Source organism: Bos mutus, chromosome 1 (assembly GCF_027580195.1).
Source record: "Bos mutus isolate GX-2022 chromosome 1, NWIPB_WYAK_1.1, whole genome shotgun sequence".
NCBI lineage: Eukaryota > Metazoa > Chordata > Mammalia > Artiodactyla > Bovidae > Bos > Bos mutus.
The window spans coordinates 129,009,274-129,031,651 of record NC_091617.1 but is presented as its reverse complement, the minus strand read 5'-3'; the positions used below and the strand labels follow the sequence as shown (position 1 = coordinate 129,031,651).

The following is a 22,378-nucleotide window of genomic DNA, read 5'->3' as shown; positions in this document are numbered from 1 at the left end:
TTATGATTATTATTGAGATGAAAATGGTATAATCTTTGCTTCAGTAGCATTACAATCAAAGACTATGGAAAAGACAAACAGCCATTAAATACAAAGCAAGACCTGACAAATGAAAGGGCGTGAAGTTGTAGGAGTACAGGGACATGTGCTCAGTGGTGAGAAAAACTTGATGAACAAAATGGGAGTTGGAATTGCAACTTTTTTTTTTTTTTTTGGCTGAGCTGCCCATCTTTTGGGATCTCAGTTCCTTGACCAGGGATTGAACCCAGGTCATGACAGTGAAAGCTTGGAATCCTAACTACTAGGCCACCAGGGAACTCCCAATAGTTGATTTTTATAATGTTCTGAACTTTTCAAATTCCCTGTAAAAAATCCATTGCCTAATTGCATAAACATTATTAAAATACACTATACATTTTATTATTTTATTTTATTATTCTTCAACCAGTGTTTTCTTTTTATAATGGTGAAAAACTTGGGCCCATCATAAATGGCAGAGTAAAATAATTTATACCACATCCACATGGCTGAATATCACACACTTGTTAAATAGTTGTGAAATGTGTAGCAAAATGGAAAAATGAAAAGAATTGCTTTGTTAGTGGTCAGACGTTGGATAACTGTTGGCTTTCCATCCTATTTTAAAGTTGTCATGATTATTAGAATATTGTTCGTGCAATAAAAAAAGAAATGAGATCAAAGAAAATAAGTGTGAGGTTGAACAGGACTGTGAGGGCCATTTGTTACACTTTGGTGGTTGTCGGGGTGTCTGGCTCTTTTCCAAGCACTGGCAGGTCCCCAGCACAGACCCTTTGTCACCTTGGGGACACCAGTACGTGGCAGGCACAACCGCTTCATTTGGCTACCATCCCTTCTTAAACAGGTGGTGGTAAGCTTCCCCCTTGTCTGCAGAGGATATTAAAGCAGGGGGACTGACTGTGGCTTTTCTTTCTTAATCGTCTCATCTCAGTGAGGTTCTATACTGTTTGTAAAGTGAAAGTCGCTCAGTCATGTCCGACTCTGAGGCCCCATGGATAGTCCATGGAATTCTTCAGGCTGAAATACTGGAGTGGGTAGCTCTTCCTTTCTCCAGGGGATCTTCCCAACCCAGGGATCGAACCCAGGTCTCTGGCATTGCAGGCGGATTCTTTACCAGCTGAGCCACCAGGGAAAAATGAATCCCAATGTAGGAGAAAACTAAGTCGACCTGTTTTCCCTGAGCAGTTGTGTAGGGTCTGGGCTTAGGTGCTGTGAAAACAGGTAAACTGGAAACCTTTTCCTCTCCACCTAGGGAATCCCTGTGATGCTCTCCCCCTCAGGGGATACTTTCCGTAGGCCCATGTCCGAAATCTGAGAGCCCTTTGAACTTACTTCCACTGAAGAGCTAGGGGCCTGTATCTGCAGTTTTGGACCGCTACCTGAGCCCTGGTGGCTCAGAAGGTAAAGAATTCGCCCAGAATGCAGGACACCTAGGTTCAATCCCTGGGTTGGGAAGATCCCCTGGAGAAGGGAATGGCAACCCACTCCAGTATTCTGGCCTGTAGAATCCCCATGGACGGAGAGCCTGGCGGGCTACAGTCCACGGGGTCGCAAAGAGTCGGACAAGACTAAGCGACTAAACACACAGCCTGAGCCCAAGAGTGCCCTAACGATGTAGCTGCAGGCGCGGGGCAGCCAAGCAGCGGAGGCCAGCTCTTGGGACAGCCAAGGGCGGCTCCGGCTTCTCTTCTTCATCTGTAACGGGGTAGAGGGTGGGTCTCTGGATGCCGCGGCGCAGGGGTGGGTCAGCGTCAGTACCCTCGGCGGGACGGGCTCAGCGCGTAATGGGGACCATGCCAGACCTAATGGGAAGCAGCCGCCTCACCCCGGCCGAGAGCCTCTGAGATAAAACGGAAGCGCCGCAAGAGGCGCTTTGATTCCAATACGAAACAAATTATTCCTCCCGGAACGGAACAAAACAAATCAGAGTGGAGTCTCACGGCCGTCATTCCAACCCGCAAGGCCTCTGCCGGCGGCCGCGGGGCCGGACGACCCCGCAAAGCTTCGCAGGGACAGTGCCCTGCGGCGAGGGGGGAGGTACTCGCCCCCAGCACCGCGGCGGGGAGGTGGGTAGGGAAGTCCTGGCCCGCGGGGCTCCGAATCCTTCCTGTCATTTGAGCACCCTGCTTCTGGGTGGGCTGCCGGTTGAGCCGAAATCGCCCTCAGGCCAGTGGTCCTCAAACTTGGGCTAGGGAGTCCCAGAATCTTCCAGAGGGCTTGTTAAGCACATTGCTGAGCCCTACCGCACAATTTCAGATAGGGTGGGGTCTGACAATTTCAGATAGGGATCTGACAATTTCAGGTAGGGATCTGACAATTTCAGGTAGGGCAGGGTCTGAGAATTTGCACGTCCCAGATAATGCTGGTGCTGCTCGACCAGATACACCACTCTGAGAACCATCGGACAAATATGGCATTCAGATGGCTGAGTCCCACAGAGGTCTACAGGGGGTCAACTATCCAGGAACTGCTCAAAGGGCATCTGTCCAAAAGTGAACCAACCAAAAGTCCTGCTCCAAAGCTCCCTGGCTGGAATTTCCCAGCAGCCTGTAAGGGTAAGTGGGCAATTGCCAAAGCCCTTTGAAAAAAACTGATGCCAGCTCTAGGATTCTAGGCAGCTTCTCTGGGTGATGCTTCTGTTCCAGCTTCTCGGCCTCTAGAGAAGCTCCTGGGCTCTGTGTTGTCCTGCCTGGGCCAGAGATTCCTAGTAGGGAGTGTGTGGAGGGGGGAAGGGAGTGGAGTATGTGGGGTGATCAGGTGGATACTGGAGAGGACAGGAGCAGTAATTCTTGCTGGGGTGATATCTCTGAGGTCCTGCATCGCTTCATGGAAACCATTGAGAGACCTGGAAGAGTTAGACTTACTAAGTCTGCAATGAGTGCCTGTACCCCAACTGATTCTCCAACTCCAGTGCACCACAGTCACCCGGAGGACTTGGATTGCTTCCCACCCCACCCCACCCCACCCCCACCCCTGAGTTGCTAATTCAATGGGTTTTTTCAATAAGATCCTAGGTGATGCTGATGATCTGGGTTCCACAGTTTGGAAACCATTACCCTAGGCTTTATTTCCAGGTGGTTCAGTGGTAAAGAATCCACCTGCCAATGCAGGAGACACAGGTTCAATCCTGGGTAGAGATCTCCTGGAGAAGGAAATGGCAACCCACTCCAGTATTCTTGCCTGGGAAATTCCATGGACAGAGGAGCCAGGCAGGCTACATGTCCATGGGGTTGCAAAAAAGTTGGATGTGACATCGACTAAACAATAATAGCAACAAAGCCCTTAGTGTAGCTGCAAAATGGTAACGGTATGTGTGCTCAGCCCCACCCTCTGTACATCCTTTATCAGTCACTGGCCTTTGTGTTGACTGCCTTTCCAGCTTTCAGAAGCAGTTTGGTCTTGCTTTCTGTGCTGTCTGGTTCTTGGGGCAGGGAACAGTTGTCAGGGTGATTCAGGCATGGGAAAGCAGCATTTCCCACTCCCATTCTTGCACACAACCAGGTACGACAGCTCCCTTCTCCTTCTTGCTATCCCTCACCCTTTAGGTGTGCTTGAGTCCAGGGCTGGAAAGGGCCCTTTAATGTACTCCTTTGGATCCATGCAAGGCCAGGCCTAGAGGGGTCGCTGTTGCTCTTCTGCCAGCAACAGAATGTCTGGGGAGTGACACCTTCCCCTCCCCTGCTTTGTACATTATAGCAATTTATGAAATATTTGCTGTTCAGCTGATTAACTGTTTAGGGAAACTTAGCAGAAGGGGAAACAAAAGAAAATGAAGACCTTCCTCAAGTTTTCCATGGACTAGGACAAGGTGTTTCGTATTTTTTTGGCCACTTTGCACATCTTGTGGGATTTTAGTTTCTGGACCAGGGATTTGAACCCAGGCCCACTGCAGTGAAAGCGCCAAGTCTTAACCGCTGGCCCACCAGGGAATTCCGTAGGACAAGGTTTTGATCAGCATCCTTCAGCTTGGCTAAGGAGGCAAGGTCTCTCCTTTTTAGTCTCCTGTGTCAGAGGCTCCTGGGTGGGAACCCTGAAGCACAGATGTGGGGTGGGAGCCAGCAAGGTCAGTGTGCTTCGGTGCTGGGAGCTTTGGGACTGCCCCAGCAAGCTGGAGACCTTGGAAAAGAAAGGGTAGGTAGTCCTTGCGGGGCGGGGATCAACCAAAGCCACAGGGAGGCATCCTTTGGTTTTTGTTGCTCAGGATCTCCAGAAAAGGCAAGTTTCTTTAGGAATGTAACAACATTTGCACCAAGAGGTTTAGAGAATGTCAAATGTGAATAATCATGGCATTTAACATTGGGATTAGGACATCAGTCTCCAATTTAGATGAAAATAAGCAATGGCAACCCACTCCAGTACTCTTGCCTGGCAAATCCCATGGACAGAGGAGCCTGGTAGGCTGCAGTCCACGGGGTCGCTAGGAGTCGGACATGACTGAGCGACCTCACTTTCACATTTCACTTTCATGCGTTGGAGAAGGAAATGGCAACCCACTCTAGTGTTCTTGCCTGGAGAATCCCAGGGACGGGGGAGCCTGGTGGGCTGCCATCTATCGGGTCGCGCAGAGTAGGACATGACTGAAGTGACTTAGCAGCAGCAGCAGCAGCAGCAACCCATTAGGTTTTCATACTTTTCCTCTTAATTAGTTGTACTTTGAAACTGTGGATTTAGGAAATGGCTAAATTGGCTCTAGGTTCCCTATTAAGTTATCGCTATTGTGTGTTGGAATCACCAGGGTCGCTTTGAAAAATCCTGATGCCCTGCTTACATCCCATATATGGGGCCTGGACACAATGTTTTTTAAGGCTCCCCGGGTAATTTTTGGAGTGCAGCTAGCATCAAGAAGCTCTGAGCTACTGATTGAGTGGTTGGAGGGGCCAAGCTGAAACAAGTTAGGCTTTTGGGGGTGTCTGCTTAGCCTACAGTGAGCACCATGACTGCTCTCTCCCTGCAGGGAGGAACCATCCAAAACTATAAGACGTCCCCATCCCCTACGCCGTCCCTCAGCAACAGTTCCAGTTGACAGGACCCAACCCTGGTAGGCCAGTTTCTCTCTCTTTCAAAGGAAAAGAGAATTGGGATGCAGAGATTTGAGCTATGACTAGGCTCCTCTCTAGAACACAGCAGAGGAGAAGCCTGTTCAGAGCAACAAGAAAAGTCAGTCTGTAGAGGAAATCTACCTGGGTTCTTGCCATCACCTCAGCCTCTTTTTCAACAATCTCACCCCACCCCCTCTGGTTTAAGCCAGCTCTAGTGGGTTTATGTTACTTATGACCAAAGAGGCCCGACACATGCACAGGCAACAGTACAACGAAAGCACACAAAAACAAACATGTATTCACACCCCACCCCACCACACACACACACACACACACACATCCGGTGTTTGAATCAGGCTCTTTGTAACTCCATGTGGTCCCAATGGAAGATTCTTTGGAATCTGTATTTTCCGGCGTCCACTAGGAGAAACCTCAGCTTTCAATTCAATTGGGAACAGCAGTGGTTCCACAATGTGGCTCCATGGGCTTCATCAGAATCACCTGGAGAAACTGACTGAGAGATGCACATACATAGATCACCAGGCACCAGCCTCAGAGAAGCAAAAGATGCCCAGTATGAAGAGGATCATGAAATCTGCCCTTGAAAATCTTTCTTGGTGAGATTTTGATATGTATTTGCATCTACTGGGATCAGGCTGGCTGAATTAATGTAATTTATGAAATTCCCTTTTAACCTCTTTTCTAATTGGAGGTGGTATCCCCCTATCATGTCTGGGAGATGGCTTTTGAAGTCATTTTGTTTGAGGGATGGATAAGATCCTATACGGATAGAATAGAGCCCAGTGAAGTTCAGGCTTGTTGAACTGGTCAAATGAATTAGATCATTTACTTTGCCTGTAGACACAACTCCCTCCCCACCAACACACACACACACAGACACACACACACACACACACACACGTTTGTATGTGTGAGTAAAGCAGCAAATGTACTTTTTATTTTAGAAACAAAAATATCATTTCTGACCCAACAATAGCCGGATCCTTGTGAATGAAGGGTTTGCATATTTTCCTGTTTTAACGGTTCTAGTATAAACAGCCCAAGCCCAGGCCTGATTGTCAGTAGGTCCTGAGCAGCCCAACCAGAGTGCTGGAAACGACTCCAGCCCTGAGAACCTGGACCCGGCTTACTGCCAGGATTCAGCCTTGTGTTTAACAGTAGCAGTGGGGTCAGGAGTTGAGGGAGAGGGCAACTGCAGTGATCCCTGAGACCAAAGTAAATGCCAGAAGCAATAGCAGCAGCAGCTGCAGAGGCAGTAGCTACTGTGTATTGAGAATTTCTTGGTTCAGGTACCAGGCTAAATGATGTAATCATTTAGTGGAATACTTAAAAAAAAATCTCAGTGTGGTGGCATTATTACTGCAATTTTTTGAATGAGGTTCAGAAAGGTTGAGCAGTTTTTATGAGGTCACACAGCTTCTAAGGGAAGATCCAGGATCCAGATAAATGCATGTTTGACCCCTGTTATAAGATACTGCACACAGAAACCCAGGTCTAAGCTACCTTCTTGAGTGCTAGCTGGGGATTCAGAGCTTTGGTCCTAGAAGCAGTCCAGGGCAGCTTTTCAGGCACATTCCTTATCCCTGTTTTCTTTCAGAACATTTCAACCAGCACCCCAGCTCCACTGGTCTCCAGCAGAGGGAAATAGCTGTCAGCAGGCTGTGGAAGGCTCTCTCCCAGCTCAACCGCAATTTCAAATTTCTGGGTGGATCCTTTGTGCCCTGACAGTGGGACCACAACACTCCTTTTTGGGCTAGCAAAGGACTCAAGATTTTTTTTTATCAACTATTGATTCTATATTTAATGACCAAGAGAGTGTGTTTCCTAGATCTGAAACAAAGTGGATTAGTGCTGTTATATTAAAAAATTATGGCTTACCTATTTGATGGATTATTAAACCATTCTAGGGCTTTATTTATTATTGGATGGATTATTTATTCATTGAAAATCATCTTTCAAAGGATCAGACGTGGAGAAACCCTCGTGGTGAAAGGTAAAAAGAAGTAGTATACAAAATGGCAAATTCCATATAAAATATATTCTTTTAATTATGTAAATTAGATTTATTAAAATAGATGGAAGATCAGAGGAAAGTCATCAAAATATTAACTGTGGTTGCACAGCGGAGGAAGGGTGCGATCACTGTAAATTTTGTTCTCTTTTTCTCAATTTTCTTTAATCTGGGTTAGCTTTATAAATGAGAGAAAAAGTGAAAACATGCAAAGTCCTAACATGTAGCACTGGAAGGGCACAGGTATGATTACTGAATAATTTTTATCCCACCTTGGATTTCAGCAGGCCAGAGTCTTCGTACCGCACTGCCCAGGGCTTATTTTCAAGAATAAGGATGGTTGCTCCGGCTCCGCTCGGCAGACTCCGGGCAAGGCCGCGCGGTATAGGCTGGAGACCGGTCCTTTCGGTTCTTTGAAGCACCCCTAATTTGGTTGAGGAGACAAGTGCACTGCGAGAAATAGAGGTAGCCAGGCGCCAGGGCGACTATCCAGTAGAGATGGAAGTCGAGCGGAGTGGGGGGGGGGCAGTGTTTTATGGGTCTTGACCCAGGGGTGCCAATGAATGCCATGATGCGGAAAATCAAAGAGCCTGAGCACAGTCTGGGGTTCTCTTCTGAGTCCGCCAATGGCCTGCTGTGACGCGCCTGCTGGGCGCCTGTAGGTTGTGGCGTCCCCCCCGCCCCGAACCCCAGCCCGCTTTCCCGGAGGGTCGGTGAGTTCGGGATCCGGGCAGAAACCCCAGGTCAGTTAGATTGCCAGCACAGAGCTTTGGCTTTCTGAGCGGCTCCGGATTGGAGCACGTGGAGTGTCCGGTGCCAGCGGGGAGCAGGGACCAGAAACTGAGAGGCATCAGAGAGTACCGGCAGTGGTTGAAGGCGCGTCGGCCACTCCCGGGATCCCGCGAGAGTGGTGTCACCCACTCGGCGCTGTGTGGGGTTGTCTTGCCTTGCTCGAGCCCCTCTTGTCGGCTAAGCTCCGGGGCAGCTGAGGCAGGCGGCGATGATGTCGTTTAAGGCCAGCAGATGGCAGCCTCGAGGCTGTGAGGCCGCCGGGCGACCCCGCCACGCCGCAGGCTCTCTTCCAGCGCCCCGGCTCGGCCGGGTGCGGGCGGCCTTGGAGCCCGGAGCCCAGCGACCTCAGCCTGCCGGAGCCGGGCTCCGGGGCCCAAGGGCACCCGGCGAGATGTGGTCAAGCTGCAGCCCTCGGACAACCCCAGTCTCAGGAGTGCGAAGGCTTGGGGCCGGGAAACCAGATAACCCAGAAGAAGCAAAGCCCAACACACACAGGGATGTTGCTATATAAGCAACATGTTACAAGCGTGTAGGAACCTTTTTAGTGATGTGGGTGAGAGCTAGAATAGTCTTTGCGTCCTTGGTGAGGGAAGTCAGAGGCTAGGAGCCGGGCGACTCCGAACTGCGCGCAGGAGACTTGGCGCAAGGAGGGACTTGGCGATCCGGGTTGGAAGCAGAGGAGCCGCGCTTTAAGATCCAGACTCGGCTAACTGGGGATTCCTGCCCCGACCCCGGTCACTTCTCGGCTGTTGAATCTGGGGCAACTTACTGTACCTTTCTTGCCTCCGACTAACCACGTCTGTAAAATGGGCACGGTGGGCTCCGGGCTTTGCAGGGCCATTCGAGATATGAGACAGCAGAATTCGTTCGTTACTGTTCCTGCTCTGGCACAACTCAGGGCTCCTGGGCTTGCGGCTGGGGTGAAAGGATCGCGCATTTGCCTGTCGTGGCTGTCGTGAGGACGCAGGCCCGCTAGGCTTTGGGGACCCAGCTGGGCGTGGGCGGTCACAGCCCTGGAATCTTCGGCGCTCTTCCTCGGTACTCCTGCAAGCCCTAAGCTCCCCTGCCCTGGACACCGGGGTCACCGAGCTCCGGCAGAGCGCGCTTATCATCAAACGAATTGAGACCAGACACCCGGCGCGGTGGGTTTCCCAGGAAGCCTGGCCAAGGGCCAAGGCCAACCGGGCCTGGAGGTAGCTTAGTGAGCTAAACAGGCCAACCTTGGTGCGCGTCTAGCAAACACATCCACCTTTAACAAACTGGCCAGGTCTTTGGCTGGCCCGGGTCTCTCCGGGTCTGTGTGAAAACGGCACCCATTAACTTGCCTGGGCTTGTTTCCCCATTGAAAATTCAGAAGGGCAGTATTCTCCGCGTGAGTTGTAAAAATCCTGATTAGAAACTGTCAAAGCCTGTGTAAATGTGAGGCATAATTGCCACTCACCAGCAGCCGGCTCCGTCAGCGTCTGCACAGCCCACGAACAGGACAGAGGCAAGATGAGTGTTCAGATATATGCACAGGTATATCACACGTGTGTAGATGTGTCTGTCTCTCTAGGCTCAGATGCACACACGTGTGCATGTATATGCACACAGATACGGGATTCTCTCGTGTAGATGTGTCTATGCACATTCCGAATGCGGACGCTACTGTTTGTGTCTGGAGGCAGAATGTGCACACCGTTCAGCTGACCGTTTCTCTCAAACTGAGTCAGTGCCACCTGGGGAAGTAGGATCTCAGGTGCTGCTCCCGGATCCGGTCAGCGTTTCGGCGCCGCCGAGCTCCTTTATCTCTCATCAGATGGCCGCTGGCCAGCTCTAGTTTCAATAGGGACCAGGATCCCCGAGTCGGCTGGAGGGAGCAAGGGTGGAGAGAAGGAAGAGGTGGAGGGCACTTCGGCACGTGAAGCCTGGGGACCTCACTTCCCTGGTCTGTCGCCTTTCTTTTTCCTCTCCAGGTCGCGTCTCTGTGGAAGATAAAAGTGGGGCCCGGATCTTCCATTCGGCTCTGGAAAGGCGGCCCAGGCCCCTACTCCACAAGCCATCACGAAGGGAGGGGAACCGAAGATTCCTCATCAGCTTGGGAAAACGTGCGGCTGCAGCGCTGGCCGGGGGCCCCAGAGCACAACCTGGTGTTCGTGGGAGGCGCGCAGCGTGGCTGCTGGAGACCCCGCCATCTGCTCATGCAGTCGCCGGGCCCGTCTTCCCCTTCTTTCTTAGGAATAGTTCTAAGCTGCGAGGCACTCCCATCACCTGCGTGTGTCTGCGGAGAAAGGGCCCCAAGCAAGTACCCTGGAAAGCCAGAGGCTGCTGCCTTGCAAAGTCAGTATCGCCGCGGCTTGAGCTCCGCTGCGACCCACATTTCAGATCACAGAGAGAGCAGCAGAATAAGGTCACAAACGCTCTCCCGTCACCACCGCAGACCCGTTCCACCGACAGGAGGGCATGACGCAGAAATTTTGAGGCCAAGAGCTAGAGGAGCCTCAGGTCTGCACAGACCTGAGACAGTAGCACAGAGGCTCCGCCGCGAAAGCAGGGCACGGGTTCGGATCCTGTTGGTCAACAGAGCCCAGCGGCCGCAAGCGCCAGAGATGCAGCAGAAGTTGCTCACAAGTCCACTCCAAAGGATCAAGTCAGGAAAAGTCCGTCGGGCTGGGGAGCGGGCATGGCCCTCACCTCTCTCCTGGAGTCCTTAAGTAGGAAAATGTAATGCTGGTGGGGCTGGGTCGAGGAAATTTAGTGGCTGAAGACGCAGGGCAAGTTGAGAAATGCAGGTCCGTGCCTCAGTTGGGCCTGGGGGTTGGGGAGCAGCCCCTGGCCGAGTAGCCCCATTCCAGCAAGGCCGGCCTGTTGGAAGTGGCCAGTGGACGGCCCCGCGGCCCCCTCCCTCGGGATTCCACAGGGCTCTGACCCGGCCTTTATCTTGGCGCGGTCAGCAGTCATGGGGGCTTCAGGAAAGAAGACAAAGGCCCGGTGTCACTGCGGGCGGGGGCTCGGTTTCCTGACTCTCTGCTCACACTCAGACTTTTAGGGCTTGTTGCGGGGAGACTTTTAAAAATATGTGTCGAATTTCCTTCTTTCTCCCTAGAAACAAACAAAAAAGCAAGAAGCACATTCCCCTTTCCTGTTCGTCCATTAATATTCCCGGGATCCTGTCCTTTTTTGTCTGCCTAAAGAAAACTTTCCGTGGAGAATTTGGGAAAGGTTTTATTTTATTCGGTTTGATAGGGCCATTATTAAGGACGAGGGGTCAGGTTGTGCTTCTAACGTGAAGAAGCGGAGTCGGTCTCCCGACGTGGTGGGGACTCTGGCGGCCAATGACGGGTGCGCTTCGCCACCTCCGGGGACCATCAGGGCCTTTTGGGCTTCCCCTGCCGGCTCTGCCGTCGGTAGCACCCTGAGATCGGACAGGCCTAGCCCTTCTCCCCGAATTTGGTTTAGAACTGCTAGGTGGAGCCGGATTCGCTCCTGACTATCCGCGCTTGCAGCGCCGCCACCAGGCCCGCAAACAGGAGGCTCCGGCGCCCGGGCGGGTGTGCGGAGCCGCGGCACCATGCGGTCCTCGCTGCCACCTGCGGGCAGCGTGTCTGCCTGCTGAAGCTCGACCAACCCGCTTCCTGCGTTTACCCTCAGGTTTCCCGTTTGTCCGCAAAGACCGAGGGCAGCCTCTCCCGCAAGCTGATCTTCGCCAGCTCCCGCCAGGTGGCTACCTATTGTTTTTCTGAAAAAAAGGAGAAAATTTCTAACAGCCTCGCGTTCTAGAGGGAGGTGCCTGAGGGCGGGAAGGGTCTGCCCCAGAGCTTGAGAGTCGCGGCTGTGTCCGGCCCCAAGCGCCTGAGTCAGTGTCATTTCGCAGGTTAGCGGGCCTTTCTCAGAGAAAACCTTATCGAAGAGAGCCTTAGGAGAAACGAGAGGGAGGTTGGGGAAGCCCTGAACTGGGCTCTCGGTCTGTGCCCTCAAGACTTGGGTATTTCTGTAACAGCACGCGGCTCAGCCCCAGGGCTGGGTCAGGGTGGAAGCAGTCGGCGGCGCACCGCCGCGGGAAGGTGATCGGTGGCCCGGGCTCTTGGGGCTCGTTTGGGTGGCCATAGCCGCTGCGTTTGAAGGTCAGACCCCACAGAGTTACTACCTAAGGTTTTTTCTTTCTTCCTCCCTTCCCCCTCCTCCCCTCCCCTTTTCTTCCTTTTCTCCATCCATTCTCTTTCTTTGTTACATTCCTCTTTGAGTAGGGGAAGGAAAACCATATTGACCATCTACTGTAAACTGGGCGTTTTGACAGTAGAACATTTAATTATTTTAATAACCCTGCAAGGTATATATATATTCTATTTTACAGATGAGAAAACTGAAATTCAGAATTATTATTATTTTTTTTACCAACATCCCACAGTTATTAAAGGTCAGTGGCCTCCACACTAGTCCTTCCAGGCTGAACAGCCTCTGTCATTGCCCCATCCTGCACCTCCCTGGAGTGACCTGGTCCCAGGACAGGTTTGTGAGAGCTTACCACTGAGCTGGAGCCTGGGCAGCAAACAGCTGGCACAACAGAAGTTTCCAGAGTACAGTCAGTCCACGGCTCAGATCCAACCCTGTGCTTCCTTCTCCTCTGGCTGCCTTCCCCTTTACCCACTTAGCTCTCCAACACAGTCAGCAGGGCTGAACTGGGCTCGAAACTCTCAGGTCTCTCCTTAAAATTTCTGAGGCTGTTTGTCCCACAGACAGCTAGCTGGGTGACCTCTGGCTGGCCCCTTCTCTTCTCAGGACCCCAGATTCCTTAAATGTAAACAAGATTTGGGGGTTCTGGGGCCCAGACACTCTTGTGACACAGTGGAGCCCACTCTCCAGAAAGCAGAAAGCCAATCAGACCACTTGGTTTTAAGAATCCTTCACTTCTGGTACTCCCTAACACAGACTTGGGGCATGAAGACCATTTCCAACCACTCCAGGCCTCTGGTCCCCACCACAGAGGAGAGGTGAGGGCTCCTGGGCCCATCTCTTCCTACAGGTTCCACAGGCTACTCCCAGAAGTAGGGGCTGACCTGTGGAGGCAGCAAGACATAGTCACCATTGGCTTACAGAGTGGGAGCACTGCAGGACTCCTGAGCCTGACCAAGCCACTTCCTGGCCCCTGACCTGCTCCTGGAGACCACGAGCCTGGCTCAGCAGTTCCAGTGCTCCAAAGCTCCATTAAGGGAAGAGCTTATTCACAGGCAGATGGTGTTGGGTCTGACCCAATTTCCTGGCCCATCCTCTACTGCCCCTGTGGCTGCAAGAAGCCCTGGTCTGCCCCTGGTTTCCACCCACCACCAGGGGGCTCTTCCCAATCTGTAGCTCCAGCCTCGGAAGGTGAGAGGCCCAGACAAGGACCAGAGGGCACCTAACCCTAAGGTGAAAGGTGTTGGGCCTCCTGCCCACCTAAACCCAGGATGCACAGCAGTGAATGCTTTATTTAGGAAAGGAGGAAACAGGTCCAGAACAGCCTCTAGAGTAGGATGCAGGGCCATCTCAGGGAACCCCCTAGGTCCTCACCTTACAGTCCCTTGGTACATATACTGCACTGGGAAAGATTTCTCCCAGATCCCTCTGAGAACAGGACGCTCCCCACCAGAACCCAAGTACTCTGGCTGAGCAGTTCTAGGGTGTGGGGTTGACCAAGAATTTGTGTGTAAATGTGAGGGGGCGGGGCTCATCTTGTCAGTGCTGAGTGTGAGGATATTTACATGCATATAAGTACACACGTACTCCTCATTCAATGCCATGTGTAGCAACTCATTATCTAGGACATGCTGAAATTGGCAGTGTATTTGTATCAAACTATTTACGTAGTATTTACAATATACTCTGGCAGACATATACATATACCCACGTGGTCTGGCCATCTAGACCAGACTGTAAATGCTAAGGCATAATTGCTACGTACCAAGAACTCTCTTAAATACTTTTGTCCTTGCTTAGGGAATTCCTTAGATCATCTTCTGTAACAGAAACTCAAAAGTGCAAAGAGGGAGAGGAAAGAAAGGAAATGAGAGATGAAGAAAGTCAACCATTGCCCCGAACTTGTAACACTAGGGGGAAATGACCAAACTATAGAGTTTTGCAGAAACTCCTGGGGCTGGAATTAGAGACAGATGTCTTCCTGTGGGCATCCATGGGGAAGCGGGGTATGATTTGGCTTCCTTCTCTCAACTCCTCCAATCTCTGTGTAGACCAGGAATCCCTCCCAGATTCCTTCATCTCATCCTCCAAACTGGGAGAGGCTACTGCTCTTTCCCCAGTTGTGGGTGCCTCTCACCTTTCAGTTCTTGGGGAACAGAGAGAGGGTCTGTCCTCCAGTGCTGGCCTAGGACAACTTTCCCACCTCACCAGGGGCTCTACCCAGATTTCCCTCCTCTGTTTTCTCTGCTTGGAGTAGCAGTTGTGGGGTGCTGGGAGTCAGCCTTGGAACAGAGAGCCTCAACCAGCTGAAGCAAAGGCGCTGTGTGTACTCTGTTTTCATTCAGCAAACCAAGATTACATACCCAGAACATAACTGCACATGTCTGGTCCCAGGAAGCATTCCCTGAATTAGTGATACGATTAGTACAATGCCTAAAATACATGCCTTCTCCCAAGGTGAGTGACAGACATGGACACCGCCCTCCCTGTAACCAGGACACAACTTACACCGTACACACATTCATTTACAGGAGGTATAGACTATACAACTGCCCATGAGATAGTTGTTCACACCACAGAAAGCAAAGACAAGTATGCAGCAGTCCACTTTCTTTTCCGCTACTCACCTTAGTCAGCCAGACAAAATTGCAACAGGTTGCCAGAAACCCTCAGACGCCAAGCCTGATCAGCCTCTTGGGCTTCTTGCCTGCCCCAGCTGGCTGAGTCGTATTTGCAGTGTGCTCTGGTTCTCCTGGCCCTGGCAGGCTCCAGTCCTGGTTTCAGCGTGATGCCTTTCAGAAGCCCCACAGCTTCATCCTCCACCTTCCGGCCTCCCCAGGATGCCCAAGGAAGATGCCGGCAGCCCCTCCCAGGTTACTGGTTGGCCTAGATCTGTGGCCACTGCTATACAGGCTAAGTGAGGGGCAGAGAGCAACACGTGGCTGGGCACCCGGTCCTGCTCAAGCTGAACTGCAGAGGGGGCGAGAGCTGGATAATACTTGTCATCCCACCAGAGGACTCAACACTGACCACCTCTAATCCCCCTGCTGCTGCTAAGTCACTTCAGTCGTGTCCGACTCTGTGCGACCCCATAAATGGCAGCCCACCAGGCTCCCCTGTCCCTGGGATTCTCCAGGCAAGAACACTGGAGTGGGTTGCCATTTCCTTCTCCAATGCATAATACCCCTAGCAGCCTGCAATCCAGTCAAACGCCTGCCTGTGTGCCTGCACAAAAGCGCCAGTCTTAATTCGATGAAGAGTCTCAGTAAAGAAAAAGAGAGAGAAAAGATTAAATTTCTATAGCCACCTCTCTCTGATCCCCAAATCTCTCACACATATGTCAAGGTAAATGAATTCTGACTATTAAAAATAAGGCAACCAGTCACTCGTTACATTTGTACAGAGGTTTGCAGCTTATAGAGCATGACCACAACGAAGATTTTATCTATTTGGAATAAATTCTTCTGTTAGATATAGCTGGAAAAACTGAATAGCATAAAGACAATATAATACAAATATGACCCATACGCCTAGCATGGCTGTGTAAGAGGTAAAGTTCAAACTTGCATGGATGTAAAAATAGAACAAATCCTACCTACAGTGGGCCTTGTGAAAGAATCACGGCAGATAAAGTCTCTCCCATGACGTGAAACAGCCGCAACAAGCCAGCGATGACACACGAAACAAACTATTCCGGGAAAACAAAGCAGCAGCACAACCACAAAGGCCCCCCACTCTGGCCGTCCTCAACCCTCGTTTATCTGAGAAAGGATACATTTTTGCTGAAAATCTCCCTGTTTTAACGGAGCTTCGGAACAAACTTAGGCGCCATGTAAATAATGTAAGTCCGTGTTAAAAGAAAGAAACACAAAATTTATTCGAGAATTGACAAGACAAAACAACAACAAACAAACAACAAAACAACAAAAGTGCTCTAGTTCTTTCTAGGAAAATTTGGTCCTCCGAACGACACACTACAAAACAACCAGGTCTAGAGCTGTGGGCCGGCAGGCTCGGAGCCACAAGCCCGCCTGGTCCGACTGCTGCCGGGTTTCACATTTCTCTTGCCCAAAGTGGGAGAAGCAAGACGTTTGAAAAACAAAAATCAGGGAGGCGATGAGTCGACCCTGCAGCTTCCGCCAGGCGGACAGTGATCTCCCCGCGCTCAGGGCTGGCATCGGAAGATAGGGGGAAATTTGTTTTCGACTTTTTTAGAAAAGATAGGTTGAGGGGTGAAATACTCTAATTTGTAAAGGAAACCATCCGATACTGGGCATATACTCCTACCTCTCTGGACATAGCTTTTTGAAGGCCCGACAGGAATTCTTCAAATCTCCTGCAAAAGATTTTCATGTTTTGCTTTAGCAAACTCCAAGGCCACAATACTTCGCCGGTTTTCCGGTGAATTTTTTTCCTTTAAAAAATACTTTTTGATATTATCCAAAATAGCCCTCGTGATCTTTTTAGCAAAACATGAGCCAGCCGCCCGAGCCTGAAGGGGCCCCAAACGCCGGGATGGAGAGCGGAGGAAACGCAGTCTCTCTCCGAACCGGGATGCTGTGTAAACCCGGGCACAGGCCGCCAAGCGAGGCAGACCCGGCTCCCTGATCCAGCCCAACCCCCGCCCTGCCCAGTGGGCCCCAGGAAGGGGCTTCTGAATAGCTCCAAAAGCGTACGCGGAGCAAACACCCGTTTGTCCCTTTCTCGGGCGGCGCGGGTCTTGTTGCTGGCCTATGCCGGCGCTTCTAGCCAAGGATGGCGCGGCAGCCCGGCGGAGAGCCGAGTGCGAGTGCACCGACCTGTGAAAAAAGGCCAGGAGGCCTGCGTTGCCGAGGCCCGGTTGCACCTCGGCCCCGGGCACTTCCTCTCCGCCTTGAATTTTGGCGACGGGTGTCCAGCCCCGACGCTGGGGTACCCGGAGAAGGCTAGGCCTGCGGAAAACGCGTGGAGAGGCGGCCTGCAGGCCAGAGGAGCGAAAGGGCAAAGAGGGCAGGGAGGCGAACACAGAGGGAGAAGCGGAGACAAAGAGGAGCAAGAGGAGCCCAGGAGAGCGAGGAGGCGCAGAGGGGCGGTGGGCGCTGGCTCAGGGGGCCCCAGCCGGCGCGCGGTCTGGCCGGCTGCTGCGGCCAAGGCGGGCGTCGCGCGTCCCTGCATCCTCGCAGCCTTCGTGCGCTGGACTCTCAGAGATCGAGGCGCGAGTGCAGCGCGCCGGTCTTGCTGTCGTGGTCCCAGTAAGAGCAATGCATCATGGCGAGCTCGGGCTGCCGGGCGCAGGCGAACTGCAGGCCGGGTGCGTTGGTGGGCGCGGGCGCCGGGGGCGCGGCAGTGGCCGGACTGGCTGGGCTGAGCTGGCCCGGGGGTGGCGCGGCGGCCCCGTGGTGCGGCGGGGCCGGCGGGGGTGCGGCGGCCGCGTGCAGATGGTGTGCGTGCGGGTGTGAGTGGGGGTGCGGCGGCGGCGGAGGCGCGGCGGGAGGGCCTCCCAGACCGTTGTACGAGTTCACTACGCCGGGAGGCAGCGCCATGCTTTGCACGCGCGAGTACGGCCCGTACGAGGCGGCCGGGCCCGCCAGCCCCTTGACCACCGCGGCCGCGCCGGGCTGCCCGGGCCCGCGGCCGCCGCGGCCGCTGCAGCCGCCGCCGCGGCGGCCGCCGCCATCTGGCAGGAGGCGTAGGGCATGGGCGAAGGCGGCTGCGGTAGCGGCCACGAGTTGTTGAGGAAGCCGGACTGCAGGTACTTGGGGGGCGCCAGGTAGCCGTAGCCGTCTGCCCCTGCTCCCGCCACGCCGCAGCCACCCGCAGCGCCTCCGGCCCCAAAGAGCCCTTTGCCGGGCTGGAAGTGCGCGGGCGGCGGCCGGAAGGGCCGCTTCATGCGGCGGCGGCGCCGGTAGTTGCCCTTCTCGAACATGTCCTCGCAGGCCGGGTCCAGCGTCCAGTAGTTGCCCTTGCGCTCGCCGCCGCCCTCGCGCGGCACCTTGATGAAGCACTCGTTGAGGCTGAGGTTGTGGCGGATGCTATTCTGCCAGCCCTTCTTGTTCTTCTCGTAGAACGGGAACTTGGCTATAATGTACTGGTAGATGCCGGACAGCGTGAGCCTCTTCTCTGCGCTCTCGCGGATCGCCATGGCGATGAGCGCTACATAAGAGTATGGGGGCTTCTGCGCCGGGTCCGGCTTCTCCGGGGCTGTCCCCGTACCGCCGCCGCCGCCCTTGCTCGGGCTGGGCGGCGGCGGCGCCTCGGGCTCCTTGGCTGCGCGGCCGGTCTCCGGGGCCAGCAGGGCCCCCGAGGCGTTCTCGGGCTCGGGGTAGCTGGCCATCATGACAAAGCCGGCGCGCCGCGGCCGGGCAGACCCTGCTCTTTTCCGCTGGCGCTGGCGCGGCAAAGAATCCGGGCGCACAAGTCCGTTCACGGCCGAGTCTCAAACTTCTGCAGACTCGCGGATGCCGCCCGCGTTCTTGCTGGCGGCCTCTCGCTCCTCTCTCCTCGTCTTTCCCTTCCCCAAGGGAGCGGCCGGCGGGAGTGGAGCTTAGCCTCTGGCCATGGGGAGTCCGCCCAACAGAGAGGGGCTCCGGCTCCGCCGCCCCTCCCCGCCCAGGCCAGTCCCCGCCTCGGTGGGTTTTCTTTTCTGCGCTCTTCCCCTCCCCCCACCCTCCGGTTTCCCGAGACACGACCCGCGTCTCTGGCGGAGCTGCCTCCTGGAGTTTCCAGAGCGCCAGGAGCCTCGCTCTGTTCTGATTCGTATGGGCTCCGCGGAGTTCCGCTTGCGTCAGGCGCCTTCGCCCCTATAGCGGGGCGGCCAGTCGCGCACGGGAGAGTTCATCTCCAAGTCACTTTTTTGTAAACGCCCCGCACAGCCCGGACCGGTTTGCCCTCCCAGCGAGCTTAGGGAGCCCGGCGGACAGCCGCGCTCACGCTTTCACAAGCCCTTGAATCTGCCGGCGCTCGCTCTGCGGACTGGGCCGGGAGATGCCGAGGGCCCCGGCGAGGTCCGTCCGCCCTCGGCCCGCGCGCGCAAGGAACTTGGGCCCTAGCGCGGAGAGGCGCGCCAAGCCTCCTCGCAGCGTCCAGGTGAAAGAAAACGGCTCCTGGGCTCTGCCCTTAGCTGCTGGCTCGGGGCTAAACTAGCTCGGGCCCGGGGGAGGGGCGGGACGGCGAGGGGGCCGGACAGGGGTGGAGTGGAGAGGGCTGAGCGGTGGCTTTGGGAAAATCAGCCCAGAAACGCGTGTCACTGAACGAAGAAACCTTGGCCTGGCCTGTCTGGGCCGGGACGGAGCCGGAGAAGAGGATCGCTGGGAGGAGGCGCCCAGGGGCTCCGCCTGAAGCTCCCGCTCTTCCTCGCGCTGCTCCTGGACCTATGATACCTACTCAGTATCCGCGTCTTAATCCTGCGGGTTGGACGTACGCTTTAAAACACCAAGTAGACCCCACTCTGCTTCTGCTCCGACACAGGCGCGAACGTTGTCGTGGGGCTTTGGGGGATAGTTTACGTCTGTGCTTCGTATTACAAATAGAAATCATGGGCAGGGTCTGTCCTTGTGACACGTGAGATAGCTGTTCGGATGTGCGTGTGCAGAAACACAGGTATGCACAGATACAAGATGTGAGATTTATATTTATGGGGTAAAACACGTTTATACTTTATAGATGCATAATGACATTTGTATGTCATGTATCAGGGTAAATGTGACGCATGAATATTGCATCTTCTTTTTCATCTTCTCTTTTCTCCTCCCCTCCTTTATTTCTTCACTCCTTCTCTCTTCTCCTCCTTTTCTTTTCTTTCTCAATTCATCCTGCCCGCCTGCCTGCCAGTGTACATATTCTGTCACAGCCTAGGAAGAAAAACAACAGGCGGTGAGGGAGGCATTTGTTTAAATCTCTCTCCGGACAAGACCTTTGTTCTGATCTTTCTCCAGTGCTGAGGGGTGAGTTCTCACCTACGTTCAGCAGAAACTGATTGGGACCCAGTTGCATGCATGGAGGTCGTCTTGGGGGAAATCAGTGCTGGAAAAATACTCAAGTGTGCCTTTTAATGGTTAACTCGGCCTTAACAAAAAGTCTGCAGTCACATAAAGTGTGAGATAGATGGCCGGTGTTTTGAGTCCTCATGCCCCAAACTCCTGTCACTGTCGGAGCCAGGGTCCTTTGTGCAGGAAGGTGAACTGAATGGATGGCATGCAATTTCGTGTGTACTAGTTGGCATGTCTGGATTGACTGGCCCAATGCCTGTTGCTACCTCTTCCTCCCAAGCTGCCCAGTCTCTGGGGAAGAGCCACTGGTGGCCTCTGGGCCTTTTCCCCAGCATCCACAGGCCACCCTCAGGAGCTGCTTCTTCCCACTTAGGATCCTGATCTTCATTCTGCAATTAAAAGAACAGAGGACAGGGTGATCGGGCTCTCTGGAATTCAGCACCTTGAAGACGACTCCAGAGAGGTCAGCAGGGCAGTGTGGCCTGAGCACCACAGTAAGAGGAAGCAGGGCTCTCCTAAACTCACCTCACTAAATACTGAAAAGATCCCAAGGTGTCTTGTTTTTTTCACTGCTTCCAGCATACACGGGAGGCAAGTGGCTCTTCTTCAGAACTTTTGTTGTTGTTTCCTGAGCTGGAGTGAAGCTGTTTTTTCCTTCCTTACTCCCATTTGTGGCCAGGCTCTGGGTAGGAATGGTGTGAGTTGGGCTTAGAGCTGCTACAGATGGACCCCACTGCCCATCCTCCCCCAGGGCTTTGACAGAGGCAAAAACAGCTGGGTCTGTCCCTACCTGGGGGTGGGTGCTCTGTCCTCTATTTCTTTCTGACCACCCAGGCTGGTGTCCTCTTTCTCTGTCTCTCTCCCCCTTGCAGGCATTTCCGCTGCTGGCCTGCAGCAGCCAGGTGTGACAGCATTGTTGTGTGTGTCATCACTTCCCCGAATTCCAAACTCAGCTCCCTTTCAGCCTTTGAGGAGAGAGAGAGAGAGAGAGAGAGAGAGAGTGTGTGTGTGTGTGTGTGTAGGGGCTGGGGTTAAAGGAAGGGGTTCCTCTAAAGGATTTTCTGAGTGGCAGGAAGAGGAGTCCTGCCTGCAGGTATTGATCTCTCCAGGAAGCCGTGGGGCGCGCCTCGGTTCCCTTCTGACCCTCTTGGCCAGGCTGGGGAGGGCCCCGCTTCCGAGCGAGGTCGGGATCCCGCCGGCAGGGCGGACCGCGCCGAGGCTTGTGTGGGGCCCCAGGGCGTCGCAGCGACTCAGGGCTACGGCTCGGTGACCCTGGGGCGGTGCCCACGTCCAGGGGCTGGGCGGAGCTCCCAACCTCTCCTGTCCCGTTTTCCCAGGGGCCCGCCGCTGCGCCTCCGGTCTTCCCGCCCGAGCAGTGCTGTCGGAGCGGTGAAGAGACCGCTGACCGAACACGGCTGCGGGCCCAGCGCCCGTGCCGCGCGGTGGAGGCCCAGACAGCCGGCGCGAGCGGCGCCCTCGGCTTTCAAGGGGCGAGGCGCTCCTCTCCCCACGGCAGGGAATCCTGCCACAGTCGCGCGAGCGGCGCGGCGGCCCGAGGCGGCAGAGCTAACCCCGCGCGGCTCAGCGGGTCCCGCGCCACAACCAGCGGGGTTCTCCAACACCTTCCGCTCCCTACTACTGCGGGGCAAGAGGGAGCTCTGCTGTGCCTCGCCGGCGGGAAAAGAGAAGCCTGAATATCCGTATTGGTTAACACATCCCCACGCGACTCTACGCCTCAGCAGCTGTTAGAGCTACCCAGGTCCCTCCCGCCCCGGACTCCAGGGCCCTCAACCCAGCTCACATGCCCCTATCCATCTCTTTGTCAGCTTCTGTATCCTCCCTGCGCCCGCTCAGTTCCCCCTTTCCCCACTACTCTCTCACACTCACCTGTCACATATACTAGTTCGGATCTTGCACATTTTGGTGGAAAACCTGCTAATCTGAGGCAGGCACTCTAAGCCTCTTCACACACTCCCACACCCAGCTATCCCGTGGCTGATCTCTTGGCTCCGTGTCTGCAAGTCTGACATTCCCAGAAGCCTGCTGATTCTCTGATGTCCTTGGCCTATGTTTAACGTGACTGGGTTGCCACCTGGATGTTCCCATGGTGAGATCACTGTTTAGAGTTCTTTAGAGAAGCTCAGGTACAGAACAGACCCCTGACACACTTTAATACATGCAGACTCCTCACATAGGCTTCATCTCTGTTCTGTAGCTGAACTTACTGCGACAGGCTGCAGAGAAGGTTGCGTGGTTCTCTCTTGTGCATACATTCACCCAGCACCAGGCTCCAGGCCAGCTGGTATTATTCTGCCTGGTTAGGATTAGCAGAGTCACTTATCCAAATAAGTGCTTGG

General features: G+C 54.0%; 1 protein-coding gene across 1 annotated transcript; it reads right to left on the bottom strand.

Moving 5' to 3' along the window:
* Window positions 1–15,906: 15,906 nt before the first annotated feature.
* On the bottom strand, window positions 15,907–19,184 carry FOXL2 (forkhead box L2). The gene is given in 2 exon segments (XM_070375554.1): window positions 15,907–17,663; window positions 17,666–19,184. Coding segments are annotated over 2 exon segments (1,134 nt in total). The 5' UTR covers window positions 18,371–19,184; the 3' UTR covers window positions 15,907–17,234.
* Window positions 19,185–22,378: the final 3,194 nt, after the last annotated feature.